A 12,664-nucleotide genomic window follows, 5' to 3' on the forward strand; every position below is an offset into this window, starting at 1 on the left:
TTACTTGCTGCTTTGAAAATGTTAGTTGCCTGGCTTTAGTACCTGGGTGTGAATAATTAAAAAGGAGCATGCAGACCAAGAAAGTCACACATTCTTGCATACCTGTACCAGGCCAGTGACCACTGCAGCTGGTGGGTTGGCATTAAAGTCAAGAAACTCCCTTTTTTTTAGGAAAGGTCAGCAATGGCTGCCTCCATGTTTTATTTGAACAAGGTGTAAACCATTATTTTTTGGGGGATTTTTCTGGTAAATTTTAAATTATATTGCCCTGATCACTGGTAGTTTAATTAAGCCTTTGTTTTAAAGCACATATGAATGGGAGTGCCACTTATGATTTCCAGTGCATTCGGCATTGTTTCAATGGCTGTGGAATTGGCCCTATACATTTTTGTTTAATAACAGTAAGTAATGTTAACTTTTTTTTTCTATCATTGTAATAACTGCCTGATCCTGTACCTTACATAAGAAACTGTCAGCTGGTGATGCCCAAATAAAATTTAGAATCCTACAATAAAAAAAACCCTGCTCTAAAAGTGTCATGTACTCAGTGTGAAGTGCTTGGATCAAGCTAAGGTAACCTGCGGTGGAACCACAAACCCAAGTGTGTCTGCTGAGTCTTGTAGTTCTACTATAAAGGCGCTAAAGCTTGGTGAAAATTTACTGAAAACAATGCAATGGACAAAATAGACAGTTTATTTGAATGGCAAGTCATGAGTTGAGTCAGAGCATGGCAGTAATACAGCTGGTCACCATATGGGAATGACATCCTGAGACAAAATGAGGTATATATTCACACATCTGGGCTTTCAATCAACGATGGTGTACAGAATGCAGTAACCAACAGCAACCAATGAATCAGATCTATCAACATTCTGAATGAATGCTATGGTTACTGCTTGTTACATATGTATCTTTTACCTTTGTGATTGAGCCCTTTGCACATTTTTCAAGAATAGTTATATTAAAAGTTTAAGTTCCCAAAGCCATTTAAACATGATTAAGACGCTTTGCTGAGAAACACATGCACGACTTGGGCCTGGTTCACATCTATGTAATTTTAGTGCATTTTCAGTTTTACAGAAACACACTACAGTCCATTTAACATGGTTTCCTATGGGTCACATTCTCATATATGTATTTTATGCAAAGGGCTAGGGACTTTTTGGTTCCATAGAATTTTATATTAAAAAATGCAAAATGCACCTGGAATATGCAAACTACAACCAGCATAGGTATGATGAACCAGGCCTTAAAAGCAGGAGAAAAAGCTGTTGCCTGAAGCAACCATTTAGCCTCGGTTCACACTGGGACGACTTGTCAGGCGACCTAGGTCGCCTGACAAGTAGCGTCCCGTTCAGTACAATGGAACCGTTCTAATCGGAGCGACGCAAGTCGCTCCGACTTAGAAAAAGGTTCCTGTACGACTTTGGGGGCGACTTGCATAGACTTCTATACAGAAGTCGTTTTGCAAGTCGCCCCGGCAGTCGTGTGCAGGTCGCCTCGGTGAGGCGACCTGCAAGTCGTGCCGCCTCTGGTGTGAACCGAGGCTTAGGCTTTTATACTCTAAACTGCACCAAGAAAATTAAGGGTGGAGTCAGACTGGTTTCTATAGTCAACGTTGCCTTTGCCCCAAGTTTTATCAGGGTCAGTTAATGAATATAATTTTGCATTCCCTGTAGGACAAATGATCTGGAAAGTATCAAAAAACTTCATGCCTCCCAGATCAAATTCTCCTGCATTTATATGTACTTGTGTTTACATGTGTATTCATGCATTTAGAAACACAGGGAGATTTATTAAAACTGGAGCACTTGATCTGGTGCAGCTGTGCATGGTAGCCAGTCAGCTTAACTTCAGCTTGTTCAATTCGGCTGTGGCAATAACATCTGGAAGCTGATTGGTTTTTATACAGAGCTGCACCAGATTTTGCACTCTCCAGTTTTAGTAAATCCCCCCCAGTATCTAATCTGCCTCTGGACACACAGAATTCTGTTTTCTCTAGGAACATCTAAACGGAATGCTTCTTAATGCAGTGTGAATGACACCGTTTAAAATCATTGCATACAATTATGCGTTTTAGAAATGTCCTACAAGTGCCTATAACCCATGTACTGTATGTCACTGCTAGTGTGAACAAGGCCTAAAAACTTAAGTAATATAACAACTTAGATCAAAGTATCCCAGCTCATAATTATTGCATTGTAAAAAGAACACACATTTCATCTGTGCTTCTGTGCACACTGGTCAGTTCTTTTTCTTCTGTTAGGTTGTGCTGGTACAACTTCTTAGTTAGTTTAACCCCAATAACAGCAAATGTAGAAAATGAAAAAAAAAATAGGAATATATCTTCATATTGATGGCGAATACCAGTCTGCTTAAAACGGTTTAAAATGGCATTACTATGCTATATGAAAGCGACCCTACTCTGGCCTTGAAAGTACCTGAGTTGGCAAATGAGGTCAATAGTAGGCACCTTGTAGACCCTTGCAAGTGCTTGTATTAGTTTTCAGACTGATACTTGTGTTCTAGAACCATCCTGTATTTCTATAGATTGGTTTAGTTTGCTAAACCTAACCCCACGTTATGCAGCTGTTGCACACCTCTTTTAGACTTACAGCTAAGTGACAGGAGGTGAAGCTAAGCAAAGTAAGGGACAATACAGCCTGGGCTTGGGATATAAAGGAATCTCCATTGGGACAAAAGTGTCTGAAAACCAGACTGAAGCTGGTTCTACACTGAGTATATTTCATCTGGTTTGTAATGATGGAGCCAGGCAGAAAATTGTCAAGAAAACAGTGCTTGCATCCGAATAGATGCAGGCACTATTCAAGTAGTCCAACCACCAGCTCTATTGGCTGTCAGAATACAGTAGCCATAGTGGCACATTCATTCATGTGCGCCATTTAGTGTGCATAGACAGATCTGTTCAATTTCTTTCATTTATCCTGCAAGATGAACAAAAGAAGTCTTTGGCCAGCCTAAAATAAGTACTTGCAGGTTTCACAAAATGCCCACTCTTATTACCTTAGGTACTTTCTTATGCTGGGTAGGTTCACTTTAACATTCAAAGATAAGGTCCCCTAAAGTGCACCTGTCCTCCTATACACTTTTAAGTCTTTCATATTGTTGGAGGAAGCAAAAAATCCAGTCCGTCAATTCCATGGGAACTTACATAATGGCTGCTTTGTGCATTATTCTGTAGAGTTGGTGCTAGCACACAAGTCATTTAAAGAATGAATAAGTTGAGCACAAAACACGGCTACCTCCACTGTGAGAAGGCATCAGGTACTACAATTAAATAAAGCCTCCATCACATATAGGACAGAATAAGTTGGTCCCTTTTGAAATTAAAAAAGAAAATGTTTAGCATGTAAAAAGAAACCTGAATAGAGAAAAACTTGAAGGATCCCTTTGCTGACTTTAGTTTAAAGACACTAGTTTCATGGCTGTCACAAGTTCATGCTTGCTCCAGATCAGTGACTGCACAAGCCAGCCAGAGAACTAGCATTTTCAAATAGAGAACAGCAAACGCAGCTCCAATATATCTCAAATGATAAGTACATGACCTTTGTGCACTGTACACTAATAAGGAGGTCAGTGGTCATGTTCTGACCAAAGATGAAAAAGGCAAAAATTGGCAATGTCTCTTCAATGGTCCTTCATATAGTTTTTACGTCTGGAGGAACACCGTTTTGAGCCTGGCGATAAGTCTTCACGGTGGTGAGCCGTTTTCCATGTAGAGTAAAGTGGGACCAGGTGAAGAGCTGCAGCAGAGCACATGTAATTGGGATGAAAACAAGGAGATAGAAGCATCCTTGGCGCAGAGTGGTGGTCAGCACTCGGCTGGAATCCATCTGTGGCTCCGTACTGATATTATTCATAGCATCCCGCTGAAATATGTCATATCCTGCAATAAAATAACTGTACGTCACAAAAAACATACACTGAAACCAGTAATGACTTTATTTGCTAACTGTACTGCTTCAAAGTAACCACATTCAAACATTAACCCTGTCTTTCTATAATGAAAAAAAAAAAAAGATCTGGGCAAAGTCTATTAATCTTCAACTGCCTTCTTTTAAATACTGTAAGCAGATACTTGGAAAGAGCAAAGTGCAAGCAATCAAAATGGATCTTCCACTGGCCTGACAGTTGTAAACACAAATTTGATGGGGTGTTTTGGGTCACCATTGCTGCTCTCTGCCATTCCTTGCCTAAAAGGATGGGACAAATATAAAGGACCTCCTGTTTTAAGGGTGCAAGCCTAAAGTTGAACTCTAGGAGGTGAACAAACTCTACCCTTTTAGTACCCCCCACTTCAAGTGTTAAATGTTTGTTTAGTCTCATTGAGGAAGCAGACAAGCTCAGAGAGGCATGCTGATGGATGTCCATGTGAAGAGCTGTGAAAACTGGAAAGAGGGAGCCCGAGAAGCTGGTTGGTACAATGCGGAGGCTCGGTTCTGGTAGGAAATCGTTGTCTAAGAGACGTCCCGACACTCTCCCACCACTCTGCTATGTAGCCAAGTTCTTCCTGCGTCAGCACCCGCACAATGCATAGCCCAGGAGCTGAACACCTGTTCTTCACTCTAGGTCTGCAGAAATCCCCACTGTACCAATCTCAGCCTCTCTCCTTCAAGTCACAGCGCTTTTCAGAGGACATATCACAGGCAGTGAGGGGGGTTATATTGTGTCCCCACTGCCTGATTTAACTCTATAATGCCGCACGATCAGGCTACAATCGCGTGCATTGCATGCAGTTGCAGAGCAGCCCTACTGAACTCAATGGGCAAGTTTGACAAACTCTGCAGCCCAAGTTTAAAATGCCGCAGTATGTCAACAGCCCATCTGGCTATTATATTACAGTTCGGGTGGGCAGCCAGTGAGTGGTAAAACTGCAGCTCAGCCACCCATTTTTACTACCCCTGATTGCCCAACTGAAACAGCAGTTGTACCTATTATTCCTAGCGCCGGCTGCTTGTTTTGTATAGGTTTACCTACCTTTGGACCTTCTCAGGTCCAAAATTATATTAAAGCAGAAATAAATTCGGCCCTCCACAACAGTCTTAGTTTCTAATGTGGCCCCTTAGGAAAATGTATTGCCCACCCCTACCTTAGATTTAGAGGTTGGTATGAGTTCCCTGAACAATATCTGACTCAGATAAATAACCACTGACACAAATAATCTTTTTTCAGCTGTTGTGTGTATGGGGTCAATTTTTCCAAATGACTGCCGGTGGGGGGGGGGGGGGGGGGGCATTCTATCTACTGAGCAGCACCAATGAAGGAACATTCTTTTCACTGAGCACCAATGTAAGGAGCACCGAACACCAGTGCAATGGGTCCCTACTTTCAATGACCATCAATTTAAGAGAGTCCTTCTCCCACTGACCATCAATCTAAGCAGGCCTTTCTGCAATGACCCACAATGTAAGGAAAGCATTTTACTGACCACTAATGTAAAAGGGCATTCTCCCACTGATCATCAATGATCAATTTTCACTGAGTTTACCCGGTAGTTAAAAATTATTTTCAGCAATAATAAAATGAAACAAATTATGTCTTACAGAATCGTCCTTGGTGTCAAACATGCCACACCACATTCTTTATTCTCAACTGACTCTTAACAGTAATGTAAAATAACCTTTAGACGTAGTAACTGATAGCAGAGGATCCCAGAGACCTGAACCAGAGCCACATAATTAGGTTGAAAAAAAAAAACATGTCGGTCAAGTTCAAGAAAAAAGAAAAAAACAAGCCAATAGAAAACCTCCTTCCTATACCCACAGTTGATGCAAAGGAATGCAATAAAACCCAATACAGCTCCATCCCATTTACTCAAGCAGGATAATTTCTTCCTGATCCCAGGGTCCAGGAGACACTCAGATATTCCCTGAATTAACTATCTCTGGTGTTATTACCTATAAATGTTAGTATCCAGTTATATCTTGTACATTTAAAAATGTACCCAGCTTTTTTTTTTTTAAGAACATTCTTCTGAGCTGGCTGGAACTAGTTCTTGAGGGCGTCTATAACACATTTTCACAGCTTCTAACCCTTCCGTATGTAGAGGTTAAACCTCTTTTGTAAAAAGTACCTTCTTGTCCTCTGTAATGACCCGAAAGTTTATAACTCAATACCAAGTTCATTACTGTATATGGACCACTTATGTATTTATATGTGGTGACCATATCCCCCTTCAATGTCTTCTTCTCAAGAGAGAATGAATTCTCTCTTGAGAATTGACAAAGGCTGCACCAGACCCTACTCTTCATAAAATAATACTCTATGTCCTGTCTATATACCTGTATAGACACACAGTAACCATGTGCCTGCGAGAGGGGCAAAAGTTTGGCCAGGTTTAGTAACCAAAGCAACCATGCCAAACATCAATGCCGAGGCGGCCTGTTTCCTGCGATTCAGCACAAAGTCTTCATCCACCAGGTCTGAGATGACCAGATTCAGCAGTTTACAGGTTCCTTCAGTGAAAACACGATTGCTGTAACAGAAAAAAGAAAAAAGAAAATCAATTTTAGTTCCAGCATTGTACAAAATATGGTGTGAACACCATGGGCTGTGAAATGCAAATATATAAACTGTTTAGATATGTCAAGCACACAAGCTGCACTTCCGCACATAAGGATCCTGCATTATATGTTAGGTAGATTCCTCCCTTTCTAAGCTAGATGCTTGTGTATAGAAGCTGTTAGAAGGTTGGGTTGTAGTTTTCATTTCATAGTACCCACAAAAATCACTCATAGCAGCTAAAACAATTCTTTCAAAGTGGACGTATCTTTTATTGCATATAATATTCTGCATAAGAGAAAGATAAGAAAAACTGAATTTTAATTTGGTTTACCTGTAAAATCTATTTCTTGGAGTACATCACAGGAGACAAGGTATCTTCATATTCATTACGGTAGGGGTTATGCTGCCACCTTCAGTTAATTGGATATTGACAAAAAAAGCAACTCCCAGCTAGGCATACATTCTCTCACACAAGTCAGTATACCCCTCACATTTTTGTAAATATTTTATTATATCTTTTCATGTGACAACACTGAAGAAATGACACTTTGCTACAATGTAAAGTAGTGAGTGTACAGCTTGTATAATTGTGTAAATTTGCTGTCCCCTCAAAATAACTCAACACACAGCCATTAATGTCTAAACTGCTGGCAACATAAGTGAGTACATCCCTAAGTGAAAATGTCCAAATTGGGCCCAATTAGCCATTTTCCCTCCCCGGTGTCATGTGACTCATTAGTGTTACGAGGTCTCAGGTGTGAATGGGGAGCAGGTGGGTTAAATTTGTTGTCATCGCTCTCACTCTCTCATACTGGTCACTGGAAGTTCAACATGGCACCTCATGGCAAAGAACTCTCTGAGGATCTGAAAAAAAGGATTGTTGCTCTACATAAAGATGGCGAACCTTGGCACCCCAGATGTTTCAGAACTACATTTCCCATGATGCTCATGCACTCTGCAGTGTAGTTGAACATCATGGGAAATGTAGTTCCAAAACATCTGGGGTGCCAAGGTTCGCCATCACTGACCTAGGCTATAAGATGATTGCCAAGACCCTGAAACTGAGTTACAGCACGGTGGCCAAGACCATACAGCAGTTTAACTGGACAGGTTCCACTCAGAACAGGCCTCACTATGGTCGACCAAAGTGCACATGCTCAGTGTCATATCCAGAGGTTGTCTTTGGGAAATAGACGTACGAGTGCTGCCAGCATTGCTGCAGAGGTTGCAGGGGTGGAGGGTCAGCCTGTCAGTGCTCAGACCATACGCCGCACACTGCATCAAATTGGTCTGCAAACAGTTTGCTGAAGACAAGCAGGCTAAGGACATGGATTACTGGAACCATGTCCTTTGGTCTGATGAGACTAAGATAAACTTATTTGGTTCAGATGGTGTCAAACGTGTGTGGTGGCAACCAGGTGAGGAGTACAAAGACAAGTGTGTCTTGCCTACAGTCAAGCATGGTGGTGGGAGTTTCATGGTCTGGGGCTGCATGAGTGCTGCTGGCACTGGGGAGCTACAGTTCATTGAGGGAACCACGAATGCCAACATGTACTGTGACATACTGAAGCAGAGCATGATCCCCTCCCTTCGGAGACTGGACCGCAGGGCAGTATTCCAACATGATAACGACCCCAAACACACCTCCAAGATGACCACTGCCTTGCTAAAGAAGCTGAGGGTAAAGGTGATGGACTGGCCAAGCATGTCTCCAGACCTAAACCCTATTGAGCATCTGTGGAGCATTCTCAAACAGAAGGTGGAGGAGTGCACGGTCTCTAACATCCACCAGCTCTGTGATGTCGTCATGGAGGAGTGGAAGAGGACTCCAGTGGCAACCTGTGAAGCTCTGGTGAACTCCATGCCGGAGAGGGTTAAGGCAGTGCTGGAAAAAAATGGTGGCCACACAAAATATTGACACTTTGGGCCCAATTTGGACATTTTCACTTAGGGGTGTACTCACTTTTGTTGCCAGCGGTTTAGACATTAATGGCTGTGTGTTGAGTTATTTTGAGGGGACAGCAAATTTACACTGTTATACAAGCTGTACACTCACTACTTTACATTGTAGCAAAGTGTCATTTTTTCAGTGTTGTGAAAAGATGTAATAAAATATTTACAAAAATGTCAGGGATGTACTCACTTTTGTGACATACTGTAGCTTCAGTTTTGTAGCACAAAAGGCGGGGACATATAGTTCCGTCCAAGACAGGATGGGATCTCCTTCCTCCTGAGCAGCACAACTTCTGGTGCCTTCCTGAAGACTTATGTAAGCCGTGACATTGTCTTACTGTATCCTTAAAGGATGGCTCCTCTAGTTACACCAACCAATGCAGCATGGAAAGAAAAATGCTCTAAATTCCAGGATGTTCATCGGCAATGACCTCTCCCTGCAGTGAGCAAGTTCCCTAGACGTAAAGATTAGAGGTCCATATATCAGCCGATATTTGGCTTTTTTTACTTAATGGCATCGGCAGATTGTGCTGATAAAAAAAAGCCGATATAACTTCAGGGGACTTGCAAATGACTTCTGTAATAGAAGTCAATGCAAGTTGTCTGAAGTTTTCTTCTCTCCTCCTCTGGGCAGCCTGCCAAGTCTGATAAGAAGAAACATTGTGAGGAGTTCTCAGTTTAACCATTTAAAGACTAAATCTTTTCTGACACTTGTTGCTTACAAGTAAAAATCCTGTATTTTCTGCTAGAAAATCACTTAGAACCCCCAAACATTATATATATTTTTTTAGCAGAGACCCTAGGGAATAAAATAGCGGTTGTTGCAATATTTTATGTCACACGGTATTTGCACAGCGGTCTTTCAAACGCAATTTTTTTTAAAAAAAATACACTAATGAAATAAAAAAAAATAAATAAGCAGTAAAGTTAGCCCATTTTTTTTCGTCCAAAAGTTTTGATGACCTGTTTTTGTGTATTTAATATTTAAGATATAGTTATTTTTTTTTTAATCTAAATTATACATACAAGTGAACTGATTGGAGGTTTGTTTTGTTTAATAAATGTTTAAATGTAAAAAATTTTCTGTATCACTTATTACCTAAGGCTGCTTTCACACTGGAGCGGGCATGCGTTGACGGTAAAACGCTGTTAGTTTTAGCGGCGCTTTACCGTCATTTTAGCGGCACTATTCGGCTGCTAGCGGGGCACTTATAACCCAGCTAGCGGCCGGAGAAGGGGTTAAATGCCCCCTTCAAGCGCTGCTGCCGAAACGCTTTGTAGGCGCTTCGGCAGCGGTGCGCATTCATTTCAATGGGCAGGAGTGGTGGAGGAGCGGTATACACCGCTCCAAAGATGCTGCTTGCAGGACTTTTTTTTAACATCCTGCCAGTGCATCGCCTCAGTGTGAAAGCACTCGGGATATCACACTGAGACTGCAGGGGAGCCGTTTTACAGGCACTTTACAGGCGCTATTTTTAGCCCAAAAGCGCCTGAAAAACGCCCCAGTGTGAAAGGGGTCTAACTGTTAGATTTTATGAGATGAAGGGAAAAAAAAAAAAAGAAAAAAAAAAATTGGCCTAATATATCGGGCCAAAAAAAAATCGGCATCATATATCGGCCATCGGCCACCGCGATTTCTAAATATCGGCATCGGCATGAGAAAAACCCATATCGGTCGACCTCTAGTAAAGTTTGTTCAGAACTCCACCCCAGCCCCCCCCAGGATAGAGGAAGGAACAATTAACAAAAAACAGAGTTAATTTCCTCATACATATCTTCAATGTGGATGGGGGAATCCTGCTCACTGAGCTATTGTATTCTGACAGCAGGGAGATTTTCCTACTATCAGAATACATATATCAGCTTTGCTGGCTATAGCTTGTGGTGCTAAATGAGCAGGGAAAGTTCCAACAGGTCCAACAGGTTTCCATCAATCACAATTCCACAAAATAAGGTATGATGAGTGCCAGAACAGAAAATCTCATGCAATTACACCAGAACTCCCCGGGATGATCCAAGTTTAGAGGTGATAAAATGCAGCTTGTAAATTCCTGGTCCTAACAAGTGTGAGCCTAGGCTACCTGGACAGGAAATACACCTGCCAAGTCTGTAAAGCTCCTGGAAGAACAACGTTGGGGAGGGAGACAGATGGGAGAGAAGGGAGGGAGATGGAGACAGTTCAGCTCCCACTCACCCAAGGTGGCGAACTGCTATTTGATGGCTGACACAGGGGCATCGATCATGCAGCCAGATGCAGCTGAAGCAGCTGTAACTTCAAATCTCCCATCCACATCCCCTTTCTCATACTGGCTGCACGCTGGGGATTGCAGCAGGGCAGACACAGAACAGATGTTTCATTCTCTTCTCCAAGCAGGGGAGGAGCGGCTGGCTGGGCTCAAAGAGACTGTCATAGATGCTGCAGCCAGCCGCTCCTAAGTTCATGGGCAGCTTCTTCCTGTCTAGGCACAATGTCCATGGAGAGGATTGTTGGGGGACACAACACAGCACCATACCATCTTCACTACCCACTAAGCCTGCACCACGTTTTCCATCTATTGCAGGCTGTACTGTACATAACAAAAACACCCATACCTGAGGCTTCCCATGCCGTTCCTGCTGACCCCTCCTCCTGGTGTCACTCAGCTCCTCCCCCCAGCGGTGATGGTCTCTGTACTGGAGCCGTGTTCCTACTGTGCGATGCCCGATGCTATGCCCCTCCCCCTGGTCTCACTCAGCTCTTCCTCCCTCTTGGCGATTGTGCTGGCTAGTGCTTCTGCTGCCGCCCAGGTGGGAGCCGGAGAATATTGTTGTTCATTGCATGGGCTACAGAAAGAGAAGCGGATGGAGGTAGCTAGGTAAAGCTGCGAGCAGGGGTGGCACCAGCATAAGAACTTGTTGAGGGATGCCTGGGTTTGGTGCCCCCCCTGTCCTGGCGCCCTAAGGCAGCTACCTAAACTGCCTTATGCTGGCACCAGCCCTGATTGTAAGGCTTCCCCTGGGGAACCTACCAGCCCTTACTGCAACCCCTCCGGAAGGAGGATTCAAACTTTACCCATTACAGTAGGCTGTCGCCCGAAGGGCCTTCAGGGACATGATTTCCCAGCTGGTGATCACCGCCCTGGACCTCTAAAGCACCCTTCCGGGTCCACAAGACAATTTGTCATTGCACAGGGTCCTGTTACACAGAGTCCAGTGCTGAACAGCAATGCTACAGGCAGTCCCCAAGTGTCCAGTATGGGGTCCAGATACCATTCCTCTTAGCTGACTGCCGTAAGTAACAGATAAGTAACAGATATGGATAAGCCAGTCTTCTAATCCCAGATGGAATCTTGAGAAAAACTAGCTAAAAGAAACAAACAATCATTATGCAGAGATTGCATAGACATGACCATCACCTAAGAAACTAGCAAATAAACTGAAGCTATGCCTAGTTGATAAGTGTTATGCCTGGGAGGGGATTTCCTATCTTTTTTTGCCAGTGTCCAAGCACCTGAAGATGGAAGCATAACACCTATCATAATGGATATGAAGATACTCTGGTGTCCTGAGATGTTCAATAAAGAAAAAAAAGTAGATGACAGCCCTCTGACTGAGAACCCCCACGCAGGCGGGACCCTGGATGATCTTCTAGTGGCCCACTGTAACGTGTACCTTGAAATATACCACCTCCTCACACTCTCCTTTCCTGTGTTTATTTTCCTTTTTCTTCTTAGGACTGGACCAGCCCCGACAGCATTTGGAGGTGACAGGCGGACCCTATATTGGACATCCTATTAATGTTTTAGCCTCATGCTACTGTATTAATAATGTTACTTTTTAGGGTGAATTGCTCTTAAGACACCCACCAACTTGTATCTCAGGTTCTTAGGTTGGTCCCCATGTCTTAATTTTGAGGACACCTTCTATGTTGTTTTTTGCTCTTACTATGTTTTTGTAGTACACTTTCTTATTTTTCTTTTGCATTACACGTTAGCCTATGTATGGCTTAGAAATGTGTGCTTACCTTCTAGGGCTAGCACCATATGTTGGGTGCATGTAATTTTTTTTTTTACTGAGGGAGAACGAAAGAAAGAAAGAAATAAGGGCTCTTTCACACGGGGTGGATCAGTGATGATCCGCCCCGTGAACATCCGCTTGCTCAGCGGGGATCGCTCCTCCGATCCCCGCTGAGCAGGAAGATGACACT

General features: G+C 42.9%; 1 protein-coding gene across 3 annotated transcripts in view; it reads right to left on the reverse strand.

The window, feature by feature from the left end:
• Window positions 1-672: 672 nt before the first annotated feature.
• MFSD13A (major facilitator superfamily domain containing 13A) overlaps window positions 673-12,664 on the reverse strand; it is a 41,322-nt gene continuing 29,330 nt past the window's right edge. For all 3 annotated transcript variants that reach the window (XM_073596150.1, XM_073596152.1, XM_073596151.1), the window contains exons 8-9: window positions 6,303-6,496; window positions 673-3,907 (exon numbers count right to left, since the gene is read on the reverse strand). In XM_073596150.1, coding sequence (XP_073452251.1) covers window positions 3,660-3,907; window positions 6,303-6,496 — 442 coding nt within the window. In that variant the 3' untranslated portion in view covers window positions 673-3,659. The remainder of the gene's footprint in view (window positions 3,908-6,302; window positions 6,497-12,664) is intronic.

Source organism: Aquarana catesbeiana, linkage group LG08 (assembly GCF_042186555.1).
Source record: "Aquarana catesbeiana isolate 2022-GZ linkage group LG08, ASM4218655v1, whole genome shotgun sequence".
Lineage (NCBI taxonomy): Eukaryota > Metazoa > Chordata > Amphibia > Anura > Ranidae > Aquarana > Aquarana catesbeiana.